The sequence below is a fragment of the Rattus norvegicus genome, chromosome 11 (assembly GCF_021556685.1).
Source record: "Rattus norvegicus strain SHRSP/BbbUtx chromosome 11, alternate assembly SHRSP_T2T, whole genome shotgun sequence".
Taxonomy (NCBI): domain Eukaryota; kingdom Metazoa; phylum Chordata; class Mammalia; order Rodentia; family Muridae; genus Rattus; species Rattus norvegicus.
This window is the reverse complement of record NC_141544.1, coordinates 86287364-86311839: the sequence shown is the minus strand read 5'-3', so window position 1 is coordinate 86311839 and position 24476 is coordinate 86287364. Positions and strand designations below refer to the sequence as shown.

Sequence of the window (24476 nt, the reverse complement as noted above, 5' to 3'; positions counted from 1 at the left end):
TCCTTTCTGCTTCTGTCAGGCACAATCACTACAGACACGTCAGTTATTCCTGTACTGTGGGAGATAATGCTTGAATCTATATAGTCTCTGAATGCGTATAATATAACTTCAACTGAGAGGAGAAATCAGAAACACAGTTGTTAGAACTAGACATATTTTGCTTCTAAAACCTTCTTCTTAAGCCTAGTTTCTGGAAGAGGATATTTCTTGACATGCTCCTAATCTTGAACCCATTACAAACTTATGACATTGCAGGAGCCATAAATTTTTACCTCCCATTTTGACAGCAGTCTTCATCAGAGGTCATGTTTGAGTGGGGATTGAGAAGTAGAGAAATATCAGTGCATTTCCTTAGTTGGTCCAAATGCCCTTTACCCAAGCCAAGGAATCAAGCCCTCTCCTTAGTTACTCTTCTATAGGGAGTGTGGTTTTTCAACTTCACACTAAGTTCCCATCCTCTCTTCTTTGTCTGGGTAAGGTTGTCATCTGTCATCATGGCTGTTATTCAATTATTGCTTAGAATGAATAGATTTTCCAATTCATAGCCATTTTTACAAGATACATCACCATAGTGAGTCCCTTTCTTCACTGGGCTGTTACTATAATAGAGACAAATGTGTCTTCATAGGCATACTTTACTTAAGTATCAGAACTTACTTTCCCTCTTGAAATAAGAGCAAATAAGTATCTTTGTCTATTCTGTCTGTCATCACAATGATTTAGTACCTTGAATCTTGTTTCCAACATCGAGAGTTTCCTCTGTTGGATGTGAATGGAGGGTGCTGTGCATCTTTAGAAACTGTATTATTTGGTCCACAGGCTGACTGCGCTGCCTATTGACAGTATCAACTCAGAGACACTTTTATAATTGGAACTATGGCATGTCAATTTGCATAAACAAGTACCAAATAATTAAATTGATCAAGATTAAAAATAACGCTATTAGTTAAAAATTTAAATAACATATTTTAGAGGATGTAGTTTAAACTGTTCTGGCCAAAGACATTACACCACATCTAAAACCTAGATTAAAAAATACAAACACTAGCTCAAGTTTCTTCTTCATGCATGCCATAGTGTGCATTTATACTAAGTAAGGATACTATTACTATGCGACTTTTGAGTCATTAGTTCTATGGTGGGTTTGAGATAATTCTTTTTTAATACATTTGCAGGTGCTTGCTGATGTCAATGAAATACAATACACCCTCTCTCAGTAGTATAGAATATAGCTATGAAATATGTTTATTTAATGTCTTTTGTAAGAGCATTTCACATGTATTTTTCGATGAAGTTTTTAAATAATTTTTAAATTTTAAATATTACCATGGATTCTCCCAATATCTCCAAATGCCATTGGTTGAAGCAGGACGGTACAGCCTGCAGGCCAACTATGCACTACTAGTTCAGAGAATTGAGTCTGATGTTTACTAATGGTTAGATTTGTCTTTAACAAAAGCAACAAAAAAACAATATTGGAAAATTCTGATAGTGTATCCGTGTAGATTCTTAAAGTCCCTCCAGTGTACTAGCTCTAAATTGTATTCCTGTTAGGAGGGAAGTAGAAAAACATACCAAATCTCAAGGGTGAAAGCAAACTTTTATTTGTGCATAAGATATCCACTTATCTGTGACTGGCTAGTGCGCAGGGGGACTCAAAGCTGATGGAGTGATTGCATTGGAAAGCAATTTGCCGGATGCCGTGAAGTAGCTTTTAGAACACCATCATGTAATCAGCTATGAAAACCCACAGTTTCCACTAAATTATAATCTCAATGGAGGGAAAAAAATCTTCTGTGTTTAAATACCCAGAAAAAGTACAGGGCCACAGATTACTTCAAAATTACCATGGGGGAGTACTTGAAGGGTAATACTGCCCGATTATCACTAAATAATGCATTTGTATAGTGTGTTTCCCAGAATTACAATATCCCTTCTGTTCTCTTTATTGGTTCTACCCAAGCTATATATATATGTGTATATATATATATATATATATATATATATACATATATATATATTACATAACCCAAGTTAGTTATACATACATATATATATATACTTTTAATGTTATGTATTTTCTATTTCTTACATATACAGAAAGTACTTTGTATATGAACACACAAATACTGGCAGTAAAATAAGTGATGCAGACACCTTTTCAAATAATTGTGGCCTACTGGCCATCCCTGAAATAGAGTCTGCAAAGAAATGTCCAAACTGACCTGTGGAATTTTACAAGTTATAAAAGTAAAACTTAATAATGCCACAATATAAGATGCAATTTTCTTTCAGGCTAAGTCAATCACTGTCCCTGTTATACCCCATTAAATTGAATAATAAAATCCAGTGTTTTAATAAACAAAATGGCTAACAGGCATGTTTTCCAGTTCACTGAAGGAAACTGTCTCTCCTTCACTCAGTGAATAAAATAAGTATTCTGCTTTCCGCATTGCCGCTCCCAATGTGAATTTGGATGAGGAATTGTATTTGGGTGCAGAGATGGGGAGCAAGGAGGCGAACAAGGCATAGGGGAAATAAGGGAGGGAGAGGTTGGGGAAGAGGGAGACAGAAAGGGAGAGAGGGAAGGAAGGAGGAGAAAGGGAACAAGGGAGGAGGGGAGGGAGGAGTAGAGGGAGGGAAAGAACTCTATTAAACCAATTCCATTTTCATTATCATTTATAAGTCCTGGAATTCAGCAAAACATTGAACTTTAGAAGGTAACAAGTACAGGGACATAGATCTCAATCAAATTTTAGGACTGAAATTACTTTACAAAGCCCAATTCAATTCAATTACAGTGTAAAGAGAAAGGACGGGGAAAGGACAAGCACTCCTTGTGTGATGATGGCCGTCTCCAGTATTTGTGATAATTCTCTGTGAGCTCAGTTCTGAATACCCCAGGATAACTGATGGAACAATTTAAGAGGAGACAGAGCACAGGTGTCCAAAGAATACGTCGTAAGTTGAAACATGAACTTTAAGTTCCTCTTCTCACTTGCCAATCACAATAATGCTGTGATCATCATAGGTCAGAAATTATTGACTTTATTTTTAAAATATAAAGCAACTGACTTCCCTAGTCTCAGCGAGTAAGCAGTGGCAGAGCTAGGATGCAAATATCCACATTCGAGTTTTGATCAAAACAAGATTCAACGGGTTAATGTTAGACTATATTTACATGTTTACATTATTATGGTGGCATATTAATTAATACTTAAGTTGGTCTTTCTTTTCCTAAATACTGCTAGTGTGATTGAGAAATGGTCCTGAAAACACATACCTCGCTAAAGAGAGTAGGTAGAAAGTAACAAGTGTGGGCGGGTATGGGGAGACATTGGAACGCTTATGTACTGATGCTCAGAAGGAAAGATGATAGGGCCACTGTGAGAAATGATGATTGTTAAGATAATTACACACAGGATTTTCAAAGCATCTAACAGCTGCAATTCTGGATATGTAACAAAAAAGAAAAGGAAAACAAAGAGGCACTTGAACATATTTTACACAACCATGATTATGGGGGGTGGGGGAATGCTGCTGAAGGCTTGTAAATGAAGAATACATTAACAGCACCAAAATGGTACATTCTCTTTATGTGTTTTCTCATGATTTAAAACACCCTAGTTGCCCTGAACGTAACTATTGAGTAAAAGAAGTAACTATCTGGGTCGGGGAGATGGCCCAGCTGTTAACACTTTACTGTTCTTGTAGAAGATTCTGCTTTGGTTTTCAGAACCAACATAGAGGTTCTGAACCGTGTGTAATCCTAGTTCCAGTGACTCTGAGACTCTCTTCTGACCGTCTTAGCCACTGGCATGCACACTGTGCAAGGCACTTACATACATACTGAAAAAACCCTCAAACAGGCTAAATAAAGTAAATAGATTTCTTCCTAGCCTATGTATATTCAACCAGTTCCTAGTAATAAGAAGTATGTCTCAGTATTGAAACTAAAGAGTGGGGAACTGAAATATAATCTAGAGAATATAGGCTTGGGGAGAAGATTCAATAATGCAATGAGAAAATCTAGGACTGCATTGTGTATGTAGTATCAGTGTAGTCATTTATTTGATGCTGTGAACCTCGTGCTTCGGACATACTATGAAGTTAAACATAAACACGGGATAAAATAACATAAGGAGGTGGTGAGGGAGAAGTGACCTAGGCCTAGGTAGACACAGATCTTATCAAATTACAAGCCCAACAACTGGAAACCTTGATCACATTATGTGAGTGAACAGACATCTATCTAATTTCCATAGTAAATGAGAGTAAAGAATATGTCCGCCCATCAAATACATGAGTGTCTAGAAAAAATTAATAATGCAATTACTTTTATCAAAAATATTTACATGGCATGAATTCAGCCAGTCAGTTTAGTCAAGGAAAATTGGAATCTCACGGTAGGGCTCTCAGAAGAAACACGTTGGAAAAGGTTCATTGATTGGTCAGTTCCTTGCAAATACAACATTAGGTTCAAAGAAGCAAATCTGGCTCAGGGTTCATTATGCATCTGAGATATACTTGTATCTTATCTGCTTTGACTGGTCCGAGTTCCAATTTGGACAGCAATTGCAATATGGTTTTTGTTTGTTTGTTTGTTTTTGTTTACTCAAGCCAGTTAATAGGTGCTTTCATTTGGAAGAAGTTTAATTTAGACCCTAAGAAGTCAAGACAAACAATTATTCATAAATTCAGAATAGTGAATCCCACACAGGAAATGACAATCACAGAGTCTATGGTAAGACTTCAGCATGATTTCATACAAGCATCAGAATTAGAATGTGGGGTTCTCTTATTAATATGTAGCCATTATAACTGAGGTAGGAAGCTCAAGGAGGCATGTCCAGGGACCTGTCTAGACCTTATTTCTAATAATGATATAAATTCCAGTACCCCTGGGCAAAATTCGCAAACAGTTTAGAGCACATGACGGATTTAAGCTTTTCACTCTATTAGCCAGAAAGAAATCAGGTCGATTGTCATAGATCAAAGTACAGTCACTGTTAGGGAGAGGGCTTTCTGTTACAAAGGGCTATTATCAAGAACACATTTATTTTGTTTTAGAAGCTGAAACATTATATTAATACATTCTTGTGCATATTTTTCCTGCACACTTTGTGTTATGCATCTTGGCCTGTTTCAAGTATGAGTGTCTGAGGGTGACATTCTCTTCTTCTTACCAAGAAATAAAATCCTAAACTGGAAAATGTAAAAACAAAAATGAAACAAAACTCCTTATCTTTCCTGTCTACTGAAGTTCACACATGGTTTCATAGAAGCTCAGATTTATTATCATCTCTTGTGACAATTTGAGACAACGTGGAGTATAAGGCATTAACGGTGTCTTCATCTAGATGCCATGGATAATACTTCTAATACACTTATTTATTTATCTGTTTTATTGTATGTGCACTGAAGCTTTGCCTGCCTGTATGTCTGTTTGAAGATGTTGGATCCCCTGGAAATGGAGTTGCAGACACTTGTGAGCTGTCATTTGGGTGTTAGGTCTTGAACCCAGTCCTCTGGAAGAACAACCAGTGCTCTTAACCATTGAGCCATCTCTCCATCCCCTAATAAACTTTATTTTTAACAGGAATTATTTAATATGTTTAGTGTGGAATGAATTCTAATTGTATTTCTGGTAGTACCTAATATATTGTGTTGATAGCTCCAATCCCCACACTTCATGGTTGTTCACAAATTGTCTTATTTTTTCCCTTTACATGTGGCTCCCCGTGCTGTCCTTGAGCCTGCAGCATCCCTTCTTTCTGTTCAGTTGTCACGTGCAGAAAGTGGAAGAAGAATCCTTTGCTTCCTTTTTTACCCTAAGAGCACTTTTGTGATAGAATGTCAGCGTTCCTCTGCCATCCCTTCTGCTACAATGGTTTTGGGTGAATTGTACAGAGAACTGGGGTTGAAAGGGAGACATTTCTGCTTGGTTCTTTAGTACCAAGTTCAAATCAAACCATGTTATACCTCAGCTCTTTCCTTCCCCTTCTCCCCCTGCTCTGACTTACGCTTTAATTTCTCTCTTACTCATCTTAACCTTTCTTTACATTTAAACAATTTACCTTTCTAACACAATAGCAGATTGAAGGGCGGAACTGAGCAGCACTTTCTAAGTACAGTGAGGTAGAGGTTTGGTGGCAAAGCATTTGCCACCATATTTCGACACAAGGATATTTGTAAGAACAACGCTCACATAACAGACTACCTTAACACAAAGGATACGCAAAGAGCCCCAAGTCTAACCCTTCAATGGGAAAAGACCAAACCTTAAGGGAGATGCTCGAAGCAAGAATATTAGCATCGGGAAGGTAGACATTTTTGCTACTTCCTAAGTGTGTACTGAGCACTGCTTCTCTGGTTATAGGCCTTTCATAAACTACCAAATTTGTGCTATTATGTGTGATGTTGCTTTGTTTTTCCATGAAGGGTTGTTCTCTTAAAGGGAAAGGGTAACTAATATGTACTACTGGGCCTTACAGTTTTCTAACCAACAACAAACCAAGCGTCATTGGGGTGGGTTTTCCATTCTCCCATGCTTTGTTCAGTGGTGCCTGATTCGAATGAAACTACCAGAATATGCAGGATCTCTACATCACCATCACAGATCATACTTCCTCTTTACAACTTTCGACTTTCAGTAATCATTACTATTTTTCCTTGAAAACTAAGATTACACCAATAACTATCTTAAGCACATGAAAAAATTGATATGCAGGAGCTGCCGATATTTGTAAAGGTGGCAGTTCTTAAAAACAGGTGCTTGGTGCCACCTCATGGGATCCCTTCATGCTGTCACCCTCATAATAACAAATGTGTGTGTGTGTGTGTGTGTGTGTGTGTGTGTGTGTGTATACATGTGTGCTCCCATATTGTTATAAAACTATAAGCAGGTAAAATTAACAGATGAATGAAATTAAAACTTTACAGTATTTCCCATTTGTAACTGTATATTTATTTTTCATACATCCACATGTCCATGGATGCTCACCATTCCATACAAACACACACACACACACACACACACACACACACACACATTTCTCAAATGAAATACTAATTGAAATACTAATTGAAATACTCAAATGAAATACTTCTGGTCTTTTCTTGTTCAATTAAGAAACTGAAAACCAAAGAGAGTTTGATTGATCAAAATGTGTCCACTATACAGGGCATAGTCAACATTTATCTGCAAATGACTAGTTCTTAAGCTCATGTCCAAACTGTTGAGTTTGTTAGTAGTAGAATGTAGTAGAAGTAGAAAGGGTGACAATTCGTGAATTGAAAACCCCATCCTCAAATTCATCCATGTGGGTTTCTCTTCCTGGAATGCAGCGCATCCACACTGCATGCCTTCCGTTCTTCCTGAGTGAAAGGCACTATGCCAGCTCTGTCTCCCTTTAAATCCCAAGAGCTACTTTAACCCTTATTAGAGAAGAATAAGCACCTACTCCAGGAGTTCGGGGTATGTGCGCAAACTTGCTCTAATGGATCATACCATGTTCCAACATGTTGCCTAGGAGTAATCTGCTGGTATAATGAGGTAACAGACATTTGCACACATCCTTGGTAAGGGGCACCCCTCCGTGGACTTCTTAAACGCAGCTCTATAATAGAAGAGAACGTGATTTTTGCTAACTTTGTTCTGACAGTAGAACCCATTCTTCCTCTATTTTTCTTCATCCAATAATCACGACCATCGTTCACCAGTTGCACGTGTACCAAGATTGGAAGTCACCACTGATTTTCTTCTTGTTTTAAGCTAGCACTCTGAACTCAATAAATTCAGAGTAAAATAATGCTTAGGCTACTGTCTGCGAGCATGACAGTTTCACTAATAGTGTCAGGGTTTAGATTTTTGCCTCCCTCCATCTACTATTTTATTTCCCCTTCTGAGTGAGAGTCAACCATCTTCCCTGCCCCCCTTTGTCATTTAGCTTCTTTGGGTCTGTGGATATCCTACAGTATGTGCAGCAGAGGACTGAGCTTCATAGCTCAGGCTCATTTACTCCATTTATATCACTACAGAAAAGAAGATGTTTAGTGGGGATGGGCGGGAGCAGTCATGAAATAGATTGTTAGAAGTGCTTACAGGGCCACTGCATTTGCTACTGACAGATTCTCCATTCAAACAGAGACAATAGACCCTCTATTTTGGATGAAACTCATAACCCTTGTCTTCTATCAGTTTCAATGAAAGAAGAATGAAAGATGAGTAATTTTTTTATTACTGACAATTTAAATTTAAATCAAATATTCCTTGGCCTCCTCTAATTTCCAAGAAATGGAAAGGTTAAATTGCTCTGTCAGTTAATGTACCATTAAAAAATTATCTGACTGTCTTAATAGCAGATCATAGAAGGGCTTGGGCAATTAGCATGAAGCAATTTTGCACCATAATTAATGTCACACGGAACTTTTTTGGAACTGTGGGATCAGGTTAAATACTGGTTTGGAAGTAACAGACCATAGGAAAGTCTCCTGGATGCTGAAATGTTTGTTACAAAAGTTGAGAAATTATGAATAAATGATTTATATCTTTACATGCAAAGAGAACAGAAATAACATTCTGGTGTAAATGAGGGACAGAAGTGGGTGACGGGTGACGCATGTCTTGGGAAGAGGTGAGGCCATTTCATTAAAGATTGATTCCAGAAACCAGCATAAAAATTCCGAGAAGAGTGACAAGGGGTGAAGAAAAAAAGGAAACTCAGAAAAAAAAAAGAAAGAAAAGAAGAGAAAAGAAAAGGGGCAGAAAGAAGGGGAAACAGGAGGAAAGGAGAGAGAGAACCAGAGAGCCAATGTGACCATTGCTTCCACAAGTAAAACAATATGCAACATTAAAGAAGTTCGGGGATCCATTTTTCTATATTTATCTTTAGTATGGTTCACCCTAAAAGAAACTATTTGCATGTGCACCCCCTAGTTCTCATTGCAGATGATTTAGAATATATATCAAAATAGGTTTTTGGCTTTCATTTTCCCAGTTGGAGCCTGGCAGCCTTAGGAACCCTGTGCACCCTTCTCTTTGGTGACTCACTGTTTAGCTGGGGAAGGGAGTCTGCTGGACAAACTAGAGTGAGATTTTTTTTTCATCTAATGCTGTACCTCATAGCACTTCATCAAGACAGAGACTATACGGCAGTGCCATTTTTCTAAAGAAAAAAGATAAAAATTTTTTTATTTTAATCTAGCAAAATTTGAGACACTGAACCTTCTTAGTATGGCTAAGAAAAATCTCAGTTTACTTCTGTGAGGCTGAGGGAGCTCATAGATTATTTCATTCTCAAAGATGCTCAAGACTGAAGAAGGTGATTATTTTCCCAATATTGCTTACTAAGCAATTGCCAAGAGTAATTGGAACCAGCCCTTCTCATTCTTGGTTATTTGGTATTTCTTAGGTTACATTCTGTGATCAGGTTAGTAAAACAATTGGCATTACATGTGTCAACTCCACATAGCAATTAACCTAGTACTAAAACATGCCTGTCTGAGTAACAGTGCTGAATTTTACATTGTAACATGATGTGGATATTTAAATTCAATGTGTCTGTGAAGGAAAGTTCCTGAAAGGAAGCAAACTTCACAGACCCTCCTGTAAGGCTGCCAAACTGAGCAGAATTGTGTGATAGAATGTTGCAGGTCCTCAGCCTAATTACAATTTCCTGTGTTGCATCTTTAGTCCCACTAATAGTCATTTTTGCCCACTTCTGTGTTTGACCTGACATTCTCATGACTAGCAGGTAAACCTTTTGGAATGCATTAACTTACGAAACCCTTTGGCTTTTACTAACAAAAAAATCTGTGTTATCAGAGAGCATCAGAGTCTATAGGAGAGATGTCTCGCCTTTATTTTATTCTATCTTAATAATGTCTCCACCAGCATATAAGTTAAAACTCTGTTTTGTTACTTTTAAAATTTCATCAGACTCTTACCACACTGGAAGGAGGAAGTTAAGGTAACTTAGATCTGTGATACACGGCCATAGTCACTCATATTTGATTCTATGACAAACTCATCCTTATCCCTTTGGAGGTGAGAGTTACGTTCGCCCATACACTGTCAGATGTAAACCCTAGTCAGCTTCATTCAATGCAGTGATCACAATAATTTCAATAAACTTAAGGTGCCTATGACCAAACTGGATCAAAATAAACTGAACAATTCAAGCCAAACTTCAGTCCAGAACACCCAGTCTCAAATTTGGTGACCACCAGAGCCATTTAGACAGCTTTAGGTCACGGACAGACTTAATCAGGTCACTTAGGAGAGTTTGTCACTTTTAAGAACACTCCAGGTAGTCATGATACGGGTATATAAGATAGAACAATTGATGGTATTCTGCTAGGATTTAAAATTACATATCTAACAAAGAAAGTGGATAGCATGCAATTGCCCCACAGTGAGGGAAAATCATGTTAATGTCGCACAAATGCATTAGTATCCCTAATGTAAAACTTAATACTTTAAAGGGATGGCTTTCAATCGACAAATAACTTTCTTTTTCTAATACTATATCTTGAAAACTGTAATTCTTTGGATAGCACACAGGTAGGACTGTAGGTGTGCAGACACACTAACACACATACACCACACACACACACACACACACACACACACACACACACACACACACACACACACACACACATTGCTTTCCAGGGGGAATAATCTGATAACAGTGACTCAAGCACTTGGCAGAGCTGAGTAACGAGCTTTGGAAGGAGGGGAAAATGAGCTGTTTGTATCTTGCTCTTTGTCAAACTGTCTTTGACTCTCTATCTGATACCGAAGGGGGAGGTCACCCAAAGACAGTTTAAATCTGGGGTGTCATTTCTAAGTGGCTGGATAATGCTCTGAGAATCAAAGACCGTGTGCTATTGTTGTAAATTCTAGAGAAGACCCAACGAAGTAGAGTATGTATGTAGTTCGGGCTTAAATACCAAGTCAACCCATGCAGTAGACGGATCTACAACTGCTCGTTAACACTGTCCTTATCTGGAACATCCGAGAGTGACGGACTGAGGGGAGATGAGCACGTGGGTAGGTAACTATTCTCATGTTATCTAGATAAGAATTACAGTTCCTTTAGTTGGAAAACCTTAACTTTGGGAATCAAATGACATTCAAATGAAATCAACACAAGAATGGTACTATAAAGGCAAAGATGTTGGAAGAAACCAAAACAACCACAATACTAAAATAACACACTTTGGCTTTCCACCACCTAGGGCTAATCTACTTTACCAAAGAACAGCCCATTCATCATGCGGCGCTGGGATCTGTCAGGGTGGTAATGGTATAAACAGCAGGCTTAGAGATTTATAAAGATTTTCTGGAACATTAAAAATAATATACCCAGCAACCACTTGTTTAAACAGCTATATTCCTCATCGTGTGCAGGGCTATTATTTCGCATTTCTTTTCTAAAAGTATCTTCCAATTATATGCTTCATAATTAGACCACAGAGGGATTATTTTAAAAGTAAAACCCTTTCTTTCAAAATACAGTTTAGGATGAGAATACTTTTCATCTCAGGTTTTGATTCAGAACAAATAGATAGGTAAATAACAAATTACCAATGATAGAAAGAATGCAGAAAACTGTACTTTATTCATTCACTAATTTAATAAAGGAAATGTGTCTAGACTGTTTTATACGTAAATATAGTGCAATGCTCCATCAGAGTTTATGGCTTTCTCATGGACTACTTATAAAAGAGCTACACATCCTGTCAGAGAAAATGAAATAATACCTTCCACCCCTACAGAATGGTTCTGATTGTCTGTGTGTCTGTGTGTCTGTGTGTCTGTCTGTCTGTCTGCCTATCTATCTAATCTATCTATCTATCTATCTATCTATCTATCTATCTATCTATCTATCTATCTATATCTCTCTTCTCTCTCTCTCTCTCTCTCTCTCTCTCTCATCTAGATTTTATTTATATAGTTGCTTTCCCTTCATGTTTGTATGTATGCAGCATGTATACAGTGCCTGAGGAGGCAGAAGAGGATGTTAAATCTTCTAGAACTGGACTGACAGCTGCTTGTGAGCTATAATGGGGGTCCTGGAAATTGAACCTGGCTCTTCTGGAAAACCAACTGGTGTTCTTACCTGCGGAGCCATTTTTCAAGCTCCTCCCATCATGTCCTCCTTCTAGATGTGAAGGTATTAGCTAAAGCTGAAATCTGAGTGGGTGGAGAATGACACCACCAGAAGTGATTGCTGCTCTGAAAGGGTTTGGAGCATTTCCCATACACTGTTTTAAATGTGTCTCTCCCGGATTATAAGCCCTGACCCTAATTGTGTTTTTAACCAAAACCTGACCCTACAGGTGATTCATATCTTGATTTTTATGTGCACAATGCAAAGAGGAATATATAAACAACTCTACAATATGAAGGAGTTTAGTTTGTCAAACTAGCAATGTACCTGTTAGACAGGAACCAAATAAGAACAATGATTAACTTGTGTGTGTGTGTGTGTGTGTGTGTGCATGTGTGTGTGTGTAGAGGGGGGAGAATATACAATTTCATTGTCAAAAATTTCAGAAATCGAAGGGGCTTGCAACCCCATAAGAAAAACAATGCCAATCAACCAGAGCTCCCAGGGACTAAACCACCATCCAACGTGTACACACAGACAGACCCATGGCTCCAGCTGCATATGTAGCATAGGGTGACCTTGTTAGGCACTAATGGGAGGAGAAGCCCTTGGTCCTGCCAAGGTTCAACTACCCAGTGTAGGGGAATGTCAGGGTCTGGAGGTGTGAGGGGGTAGTTGAATCAGTGGGGAACACCCTCAAAAAAAGGTGGAAGAAGATGGAATGGGGGGTTTATGGACAGAAAACGAGGAAAGGGGATAAAATTTGAAATGTAAATGAATAAAAATGGCCAATAAAAAACATAGTATAAGACCAGGAAGATTTAATTGTTTAGATATGGTATAAATACATATGTGATCCTCAAAACAAATAAAAATCTACAAAATTTAAAAAAAATTCAGAAATCATTTCACATAGTGGGAAAATGAAGAACATTAAAAATAGTAGGTTGTTAAATCTCCTTGTTGAATTGGCCTCTTTCTTTTCTTCTTTTATATTTCGTCTCAAAGTGTTCTTTATTGTATCCGATGTACGTATGGGTGCTCCTGATGGCTACTGGTTTCCATTAGCATTGATGGTCTTTTCTGCTTACTCACTGTGTCTACACTGGTGAGGGGAAATCCTTCAGGGCAGCAAGCATGCTGTAGATTGAGCAATTCAGTGAGTTACTTATTTTTAAGATTTTTGGACCTTCATGATCTTTTTATAAAAATATATATTCAGCCTGCATCTTATTAGTTTTGAAAGAAAATTTTCCTTTTTTTATATTTATTAACGTATTAAAAAATAATAGGTGCCAAGGAGGCAATGCATTCTTAATTCTTTTTAACCCAGTTTGAACATGGCACTCGAGTGATTGTCCCTTGTACTTATCTTCAATATGTATCCTTATATCATTTCATAAATACTTGTCAGTAGAAACGTGTTCAAGAGCATTGGCTCAGTTCTCTCACCCAGTAGTTAGCTCATATCCTCACCCTTTTCGACCTCAGACCAGTCATGTGACTCATGTTCATGGAAGTGCTGCCCTTGACTGCTTGAGGCCAGTGCTTTGGTTTGAACTCCAGCCCTGCTACTCACTGACCCCAGGACTTGGAACTAATTATGCCCTGACTTGTTCACATCAGCTTCAATGGCGGTGAAGCAAATTAGACTAGAACCTACTTCATAGAAATGAAATAAAAATGAGAAAATAATTTAAGCACACTTTCAAACTATACCTAGAGAAAGAAAGCATTATAAAACTTAACTACTATTGTTCAATTCAGTAAACTTGGTTTTTAAGGGGAAAAATGCCAAGAAAACACTGTGCAATTAAATGGGCTTGGATGGAGAGAAGGCTAAGCTGCCATCTTCAGAAGTGAGTCTCTTACGCTCTTGGTATTCCACACCTAAGACGTTCTTCCTACCAATGAACCACACAAAGAACCTTGGAACTAAACTCGAGCATTAGCTAATCTGATTTGAATCAGATGCTCTTTTCTCCAGAATAAAGGAGGAATCCTTGTGATTAATCAGTAAAAGCAAAATTAAAAACAAGCAAATGGAAACAGCTAAAGGATGGCAGTAAGAGACCCGAAGAAGGTGCAAGCCAGAAGCAGAAACTGATGTCTCTGTGCCCATTTTCCCACTGTCCTCTTAGACCTGAATGTGGATTTGGTCTGAAGCCATCCATTAAAAGACTATATGCTCACCTCCTCCACCTGTAAGTATGGTTAGGTGTGTCGTTATTACCAGTGAGGCGCTAACGTTGTATGGCGGCTGTTAGAGATGATGCTGACATAAAAAAAAAAAAAAAACTCTTGCACAGATTTTCAATATCTTCTTCTCGTTATATTGCCCTACAATTACAGTAATGAGGCTGACAGGATCACACACAGTGTGTTTAGTTTTGACAAGAGTGCAGTACCTACAGGTCTAGGCAAGCATTCTACATAGAGGCATAATTTTTGCATCATTCTGGGTGTACTCTACAGATCTGAGGGATAACAGAAAAGAACATTAAGATAAAAGATGTGAGAACTTCATGCAGCCAAGATCCCCAAAACTGGGCCAACGCAGCAGCATCTCTGGAGAGCTCACCTCCAGATTTGGTTTTGGAGATAATTGGCATGACTAACCTACAATTGACACGAGCCCTGAATTGTGTGAGGTCAGTCTTAATTCTGGTTTACAGCACTGTAGGATTCTGCCTGCACCGTCCCTTGTTTATGCAAAATGCAGCAGTAAGCAGAGCACTGCGGAACGTCTGGGACTCAGAACATGGTCATCCCACACATTTCTTTTGGAAATGTGCATAAGGCCATGAGACCCAAGAGGAAACTTGACTAACCAGAAACTGATTATAGATGTTTCCTTTGGGGTAATGGAGTAGGAGGGGCTCTGTCAGACTCCACTACTTATATAAAGAATAAATAAAATCAGAGATTTTTAGATTTTCCTAGCTTTCCCAAAGTTTGTTAATGGCTTTGCATTCCTTTTACAAAAGCCAACACATCAGCTTAACTATATATATATATTTGTGTGTGTGTGTGTGTGTGTGTGTGTGTGTGTGTGTGTGTATGAATTGAAGGCGTTATTTGCCCCCTCTAAAAATTCTTAAGCATGAATATATTTCCTGTGGCAAAATTCAAAATTATCTACTTCTTAGGGACCTTCTGCTCAGCCCTTACAAATCAGGCTAATTTCTGCCTTTAAGTACAGTGAACCTATAATTTTTTTCAGTGATTCATTCTTGTTCCATTTGTACGATTCTGTCCTCAATTATATTCCATTCTGTGGCAATGAAAATGCTTCCTCTAATTCCCAATATTAATTCTATAACATGAAGTACACTTTCTATTCTACTACACTAGTAACCATATTTCATATCCCTAGGAATACGTCCTCTGGAAACTATAGTTCTTAGTCTTTACATTTACTCTGTTCATTCACACATTCACTAGTTCAGCTGACAGCTGGTTAAATTTTTCTTTATGGCATGCCAAGAAGTGCCCATAACAAAAGAGAGATGTGAGAAAAAATGCATAACATACTCCGTTAATTCAGAGTTGACCATGAATGGGTAGAGGCAGTGGGACAATAGGGAAATCTAGTACAACGTGATCAACAGAAAAATATAAAGAAGATATAAAAGAGTCCTTAAATTTTTGCTAAAGAAGTCAGAGAAAAATAATGAGAGAAGTAGGAACCATCGACTTCATCCTTTACAAAGGTTAGTCAGCAGATGAATACATGAAAATTGGGGCAGTTAAGATAGAAAGCATGCGGCCAAGGGCAGCACAAGTCTAATTTCAGATGGTTAAAGACTTAGTGTGTAGACTGGGAAGGCATAAAGAGTGATGGCTGCCACCTTCTATCTTGTGTTCGAACATAGGATGATCTAGATTGAGACCATCTAGACTGCTAAGCCCACATGCGCTATACACCGGGCATCTGGCATTGTACACAGTGTCCATGTAACTACATCTATGACATTTGCAAGCCAGCAAGCCAAATTAAGCAAGTTTGCAGTGCACCCTCTCGGTGTTTTTCGTTTCCTCTGAAAAAGGAACTGAGCCACAGTTTAAGATAACAGAATTGGGCTGCTGATGAATGTCAAGACCATGATTAATTTTGTGGTTTGCGCTAGAAAGCTTAACTGAATGCAAACCTGGTCGCTCAACATCCCAAGTTAGAGAACTTTTGAGAGAAAAATAAAGTTTCCCTCAATAGGCTCATGTACCTGTTCAATTAGAAATAAGTCAACACTATTTTTTTTAATTTTTATTTACAGTTTTCAGATCGCATATATTTGCCTTTTACTAAAGTCAATACCATTTTAAGTGATGAAGGAAGGACAAATTTTAGGCTTAAATGAGAGGGAAAAAATCTGAAGATCAAATAAAACAACATCTTTTGTTCCTTACAAAAGAGGAAGAAAATTGGTTTACATTGTTGTTATATTTGCTCAAAAGGATGTAGAGATCAGCATCAAACATATTCACAGAATTATTTTGAAAAGTTTAAGCCCTCTAATAATAGTATTGATTCTTTTCAGAGGTATTCTAATAGATTGAATATTGTGTTCAACAAAGAAAGAAACTTCTTTTCAAATGGCAACTGACAGTAATTTCTATATCCAGGATTTTTCTAGCTTCAATATTCAAGCATACTTTCCTGTGTACCACATATTTGCAAAAATTCTCTGCTTTCTCATTTTCTCTTTGCTGGGAAAATTCCCACTGTATTTTCTGAATCTCTGTTCCATGAGTTCACGTCAGTCAGAGCCTACAGTGCAGCAGACAGGAAGACCTGGTCCCAACACACAGATTAGGGGCCGGGCAAGAAAAGAAGTTACTTTCATACCTTCAATAGGTTTTGGTACAAAATGAGATGAGGGCTTGGTTTTCTTCACTCTGTTCCCCTTCATGATTTGACCTTCTTTATTGAGTCCTAGAAACCATGCGCGGCCTGATTCCTGCTGGCGATACAGGGTTGAGGAATAGATCACATAGTAGTTTTCAAACACAGACTCCTTAAATTTGCATTCTGGGGTAAAAACATCCTGAAGAAGGAAACACAGCAAAAGAGAAAGGAATTAGTAATGTGTCGGAATCAGCAAGCCAGTATCAAACATACAAGCCAGAGGGTGCAGCACGCAGATTCAGTTAGCGCCCATATAGAGACTGGTTGTTCAAAATCAAAAGGCAAGGTTCTTTTTCGCAACCGTTGTTTAGTTCATAGAAAACAACTGCTCAGATTCAATCACTGATTGGTGGCTGAGGCCTAAAACATTATCTAGTACAACGTTTTATAAATCAAAGTGTTCTGTCAATTCTCATTTTTAATGGCCATTTGCATGGATTCAAAACAGTAGAACGCATCCCTAGAAAAATGCAACCACAGACAACATAGGCTCGCCAGATGTTCTTGATGGGAATATTCAATGTGCACAAAAATCTATTAATCGGTCAAAGCTTATGTCCTAAACTCATCAGTATGCTACTACTTTGCTTGATACCTATAATTTTCTCTTTTATTGATTTAAAATGTGGTTTGCTTAAATAATCAAAACTTTAGATATAACAACCTTAGGACTAGGCAGTGGGAGAAATACAGCCATTGCCGAACCCTCAATAAAACACAGAACGATACTGTTATTCCAGTAAGAAATCTTAAGAACACCTTCTTCAGCCCCGTCATTCAACCAAGAAAATAAAATACTAAATGAGTAGTTAAAAGATGCATAAAAATAAAATTACAAGTCAATGGCAGAACTAACCCTTGTGTTAAAATTGCTTTCTCTCAAATTGACTGCCTCATATTCTAATGACATTATACAGCTTCATTATCAATACAATAAAATCATGTCTTAATCTGTCAAATAATGAAATGAATTCTCTAAGTATAATATGCCTCTTCTTTTACGATAAGCAAAACAAAAACTACTGTGGAAGGATGTTAGCTAGGAAGAAAAGTCCCCCATGATCCACTGCTTTGTGACATAGTGTTTGTCGTTACACATTGGGAAGTTTTCCACAAACTCCCCAATGTGAAAACCACCCAAGAATAAACGATGACCACCCAAGAATAAAGCTGGCAGAAACCATATCCTTATAGATGATGCTCTCCATTTTACAGAGAGCTAAAGAGACAAAGAAGCAAGAAGCTACTGAAGGCAGTGGTGTTCAAGATGCCACTAAAGGGATTCCTTTGATTTAAAATGAGTCTCACTGACCAAAAGATGTGACTGAGAAAATAAAAATGCAGTAATGATAGTAATAGTACCCTAATGCTGTTTATATTAAAATAAAACATGAGAATTCTTGAACTATTCTTTGTTTTAAGAAAATTGTTCTGAGATTCTGGGAGATTAATGACTCTGAGTTTCATATGGTGGCAACACAGAGTATCTAGTTAAAAGTGGTCGTAAGGGTAGGCATGTGAAGAAGCGTGGGGCCCTCACACATTGCTAATGGGAGCATAAAATGGTGTAATCTCTGAGAAAATAGCCTGATCCCAAAGAATGAAAGTACAGCTAGCGATGATCCAACCATTCTACTTCTAGCTATGCACCTACAGGAAGTGAAAACATGTCCATTAATTTTTTTATTCATAAGCATTGATAGTAGTATTGATTACAGAGATGGCTCGAGTATATTTCAACTGAAGTCTAGAACAATAAAATGTGGCAGGGTGTATAATGTATTACGAGTCATTGATGAGAGCAATGGGATCTGGACTCATATGATGATATAAATGTGCCTTAAAACATTATTCTAAGTGAAACACAAAATCGTTAGGCAACCTGGGGCAAATGCTACATGTTACTTGACTCCATTTATACGAAATATTACAACAGAGTTTATAATATTGCATATAATGAGCAAACAATTTCAGAGATGGAAAGTAATGGATGTCGAGTGCTACCACAGAGTTGGAATAAAGCAAAGAATGACTGCTTCCCTGGAGAGATGGAAATGAGTCAGAATTAAATAGTTCTGATATTTGTGTAACTTTGTAGAAATTCTAAAATTCACTGAGCTATAAGTTTGAAATGTGGATTTTTATTGTGCATAAGTTATATTTCAATAGAAAAGCATCAGAGACACAAATTGGCTGGAGAAAATAAGAGAATAAAACAATGTTGCTTCCCTGGCAGCAATGCTCTCAACAATGCATGCATTTTATGACATCATTCCCATATTACTGAGAAAGATGACCCATTGCCAAGTATAGGTATTAGAGAAGTATGTATTCAACCAGCTAATATATATCATTATAACTTCTTCAGGTTTTAATGCTGGGCATTGAACCCAGTCCTTGTATATTCTTGATAAGTGTTCTGCTCTGAACTACACCCTCAGGCCAGTATTCGTCTGTTTTTTTCAAACTAATAAACCTCGGGAAGCAAGCTATGCCTAATAGAAAAGAAGCTTATTAAAGTTGGTAGTTGTGGAGGCAGGGAGGACCCTGACGAATGGTAGACGGAAGAATGAAGGCTTTGTTTTTGTTTTTGTTTTGTTTTTTTGAGACATGGTTTCTCTGTGCGACAGAACTCTGATTGTCCTGAACTCACTCCATAGACCAGGCTGACCTCAAATGCCCAGAGATCCTCCTGCCTCTGCCTCGTGAGCGCTGGGATTAATGTAGTGTACTACCATGCCCAGCACAGGGAGAGTGATGGGGGGAAATGAACAGTTTACAAAACAGGAAGCAAGATACTGTCCTTCCTGAGATCTTAACCTACCAGTTGACTTAAGAAATTCCAACTATACTCTGCCCTTTTATGGTCCCTCTACCTCCCAATATTGTCAGTACAGAAACCAAATGTTTCTTGTACAAGCATGAGAAACTAAGACCCTGCAGAATCCAATTGAAAAGCTTGGGGTCCGTATCCCCAGTCTGGGGACACAGAGATGGAGGGACCTCTCAGGCTTGCTGGCTAGCCTTTCCAGCCAAAATAACGGATTCCGAGTTCTCTGAGATTTCCTGACTCAAATTACAACGTGGAGGATGATTATGGGAGAAACTGACTCTAATCTCTCACTTCCACACCCATGTGCACATGCATGCAGGCATACTCACATACAGTGTGAGCACACATGAACATGTACACACGCACAAAGCCAAGATGACCAAGTCATCCCAATGTTTGTCATTATTAATATATCGCAAATCAATTATTATCGATTTTTAGCCTCCAGGGAGAGAACTCAGGGCATCAAGTCTGCTTGAATGGTGACTCTCAGTGTAACCTCTACCATATAACTGCTATTTTAGTTTCAATATAAATTTGGACATGAATGGATTTACACTGTATCTTTCTATCAATTAAGATTGTACTTCTAGTACCACATATATTATGAGTAAGTGGCTAAAAATGGAATTCCATGTATTTCAAGTGGAAAAGGGAGTATTTCAAAGAAAATGCAAATGGACACATGTTATAAACCTTACAAATTTATGCATTATCCTGGAGTCAAAAATACCGCATTTTGTCACATAACAAGTAATTACTTTTGTGCTCTTGTCACATATTAGTCTAGCATCCAAAAACCTATGCACTAGCACAACTGAAGCAAAGTACACACTCATATAAAGGCCTTCGACCAAGACGTGGACAATCGCACACATTCAGAGGGATTCTAAGATTATTCAATGACTGTCCAGCCTGACAATACATTTTGTGTGCAGTGAGGACAGTCAGTCAGTCAGTCAGCCGAAGGTGACAAGACGCTGCAGTGCCATGACAAATACTGAAAACAGAGCCAAGAGCTGTGTAGTAAGGAGGAATTTTCCCTCTTGAAAATTCATATTGCAACTTGTAAATCGTTCTCTCTGTGAGGTTAAGCTCTTAGCCTTGTGCAGGCATTACAGGGGAGTTTATAAACCACATTTTGAGGACGCTGACGAGGCAAGTGATTAAACTTACAACCCAGTCCAGTTTTAACTATTAATTATTCTTTCAGCAGAACATAAATTCCTTCGGGGAACTACGAATAGGTTGCCAGTGTTAAGAAACAAATATTTATTAGAGTTTGATGCGCTTTGATTCGAGTACCTTACCTGTGATAAGCTCGTTTTTTGCGTTCTGAACATTTCTCCCACCGAGCCTCACTCGTGAACGCTCAGAATAGCCGGCCACTTCAGTGCAGATGATGGAGGAATGCTGGATTACTATTCAAGTCCAGGAAGTTCACCCATATCCCTTATCCTGTTTTGACCCTCAGAGTTATCTGCTGTACTTGGATTCCTTCCCGTTCCAAATCTGTCCCTGACCCCTTTCCCTCCCACCCCGCACCCCCGCATAGACTGCTGAATCACGTGGTTTCTAGCTTCCTAGTCTGTAAGTAACAAGCATTTTCAACAGACAGCTACCATTCTCATTTAGAGGCCTTGCACGACGTAAGCGTGATGAGGAGGAAGGAGGTGGAAATGTTGAGGTTCTAATAAACATATGGAAAAACGTCCCATATGCTTCTCATGGTTGAGTACACTGACACTCTCCTTACATGCCAGTTCCTCACCACCCTGCACCTCCTCGCCGAGCCGTGACCACAGCGCTCTCTGAGCTTCTCTGCCCTGTGGATCCACGAAAGATGCTCTTCACAGTAGAATTAGGTGATGTTGAACTTTCCTGCCTTTGGTTTCTCAGAGCAGTTTTATGTTTCTCATATTTAATGTCTTGTGTGTGTCCTCATGGAGTGTCCTCTTCCCATATAGTCACTGCATTTCAGTTCATGGGACACTGTTCCTTGGAACATTTTAAAAACATCAAGCACACATTCTGCTCTTATTGAAATGAATATTAAGAATATTGTAGGTCAGGAAAACAGTGAAAAGTGATTGACAGGGAAAGGTTAGTTGTATTATCTCAAACATCATTTTATTTTGATTTCTTTTTAAAAATCTGCTTTCTTACCTATAAATGAAAATATTTTTCATGTTAAAATATAGATGTGACATCCTAAACTCATTCTCCTTCTTTCAAAATGAAGATTTTTCTTCTAACTTTACTAACAGAAGACATCTGACCATTTTAATGCCAGTAAGGCTAGAGGTAAATTTGATTCAAGGTGAAAGTCTAATGTTTGAATGCCACACAACACTTATATTTTCCACTGTCTCCAGCTTACACATTATATTTATCAACTTCTATCCTCAGCCACCACGTTTAACCTACTTCAAATATTTTATTTATAAAGCACACAATAGTTACTAATTAAAATTCTCAATTTAAAATCTCCTATAATAGTAGTTTCAATACATAAAATAAACAAAATATAAAGAGACTCTTCCAAAACAGTTGAGAAGTGAGTAAATAATTTAATGAACAATCATTTAGACCCCTAAATTTCTGATATATTATGTAATGATAATTTTCTATCTGACCACTGATAGATCAGTTAACCTTCTTTAAACTCAAATGTCACCAACAGAAACTGAAGATATCACCAACACAGGGGTTACAAAGATCAAATTATATTTCCCTTATCTTTTGATACCTCTAACAATTGTGTAATTATTTAAAATTATTTCCCCCTCATCAAAAAATATGATAACTGTACAGGTTTCTGTGCTGTATGTATTGCATAAAGTTGCATTGAAAGTGTTGAATGGAATTAACTTGGTTTTTAATCAGAGCCAAATCTTTTTACACTGGTAGGCATGCAAACCAAGCATATTCTAAGCAGGTTCTGTATCATGGATCTATAGGGCCCCTTTCAACATTACCTCTTCTGTCTCCCCTTGTTTTAACTTCAACACGCATGCTTTTCAACTCAGGTAAGAATCTCAGATGTGTGTAAGCCTGTGCGGTTAGCATAGTAATGTGGTACCACAATGACATTCTGCATTCTGCTCCTGCATTCCCTCCTCTCTCTGACTGGCATGATCATGGAGTGACTGAAGTCGACGACCACACAATCACTGCCTTTTGGCCTCTGGTTTCATTGCCATAGTTGAAACACGAGCAGCTCATCTCCTTTCCCCTTATGCTTGACAGCCTCTTCATTTTCTGTACATCCCAGTCACTGCCTCAGGGAGACCTTCCCCACCATGTAGTACAAGGAGTCATCTTCTCTAGTCGCCTTCTAACCCTTATCTTAATATTTCGTTTTTCATAACAGCACCCAGTATTATGAAAGCGAACCTTTTAGAGCTTTACAGAGGGGGAGTCGTGATTGTTAGACTCTCTGTGTATTCTCAGTAAGTCTAGAAATAAAAAAATTATTTACTCAAAAAATTGAATTTGATGGGAAGACATCCCAAGCCCTGACTGCCTCTGCTGTACATTTATAAGTTAGAGCATCTATCTTCTCTAGTGCTCACTTTCAATCCAAACTATCTCTGTTTGTTAAGTAATCAATCACGGGTATAACTTCTTTTTTTTTTTTTGGTTCTTTTTTTCGGAGCTGGGGACCGAACCCAGGGCCTTGCGCTTCCTAGGCAAGCGCTCTACCACTGAGCTAAATCCCCAACCCCGTATAACTTATTTCTTAAGCTCTACAGGCTTTTAATGTCTTTAAATATCATTTCAAAATAGTTTAACCTACTCAAGAAATGTTGATATATTATAAGGAAAAATGGAACCACAGAAAATTCACTTGGTGATTATTGAAGAAGTTGGGATAACAGTATGGCATTTAAAATTACCTTCTTTTCAAGGGCTCCTTTAGGTTTTTATTTTGCTTTATTTTTCTATTTTACTTTTCTGATCAAAATCCCCCAGATAAATGATTAAGAAAAACATAACTCAGGCTTGTTTCAATCTCCTGGTCTCACAGGACGCTATTGGCTCAATTTCCAACGAAGGTGGCATCAGAGCCACGCACCACTGTGCCTGGCCTTAAAGTCTGAATTTTTAGCAAAGGAAACTGCCTTTGCCTTTTGCTGTGTAGCACCGTGTACTGGAATGTGTGGGAGGAAGGAAAAGCAATTGCTGATCATCCTTGCAAATTCGGTTTGTATCTATCTAATGACTCTAGAGCAGGTTTCTTCCGCTACCCTTTGAATATTTGGCTCTGAACCCCTTGGTCTGCTTGCTTTCTTAATGGCCTTTTGATGCACAGGACTGGAAAACTTGAATGCATTAGAAACTGCTGTATCAACTGTGTCGTTTGATATAATGGGGTGAATTCAACTGAAGGAGTCATTGTTTTTCATCTGATGAGACAAAGAAAATGCTAAATTACATTATTTCAAATGAGGAGTGCACACACACACACACACACACACACACACACACACACACACACACCATGATAGCTTTGACTCCACATCTAATTTTATAACTTGAAAAACACCAATACAAATATGGGATCCTCTGTGCAAACATTTTGAGACTTTTTTTACTGGAAAATTATTGAGAGTGG

At 38.1% G+C, this 24476-nt stretch overlaps 1 protein-coding gene across 3 annotated transcripts in view; it reads right to left on the bottom strand.

Annotated features, from left to right (window-relative positions):
• Fgf12 (fibroblast growth factor 12) overlaps positions 1–24476 on the bottom strand; it is a 567610-nt gene that overhangs the window by 2552 nt on the left and 540582 nt on the right. For all 3 annotated transcript variants that reach the window (NM_001395084.1, XM_087575301.1, NM_130814.2), the window contains one exon: positions 16966–17164. In NM_001395084.1, coding sequence (NP_001382013.1) covers positions 16966–17164 — 199 coding nt within the window. The remainder of the gene's footprint in view (positions 1–16965; positions 17165–24476) is intronic.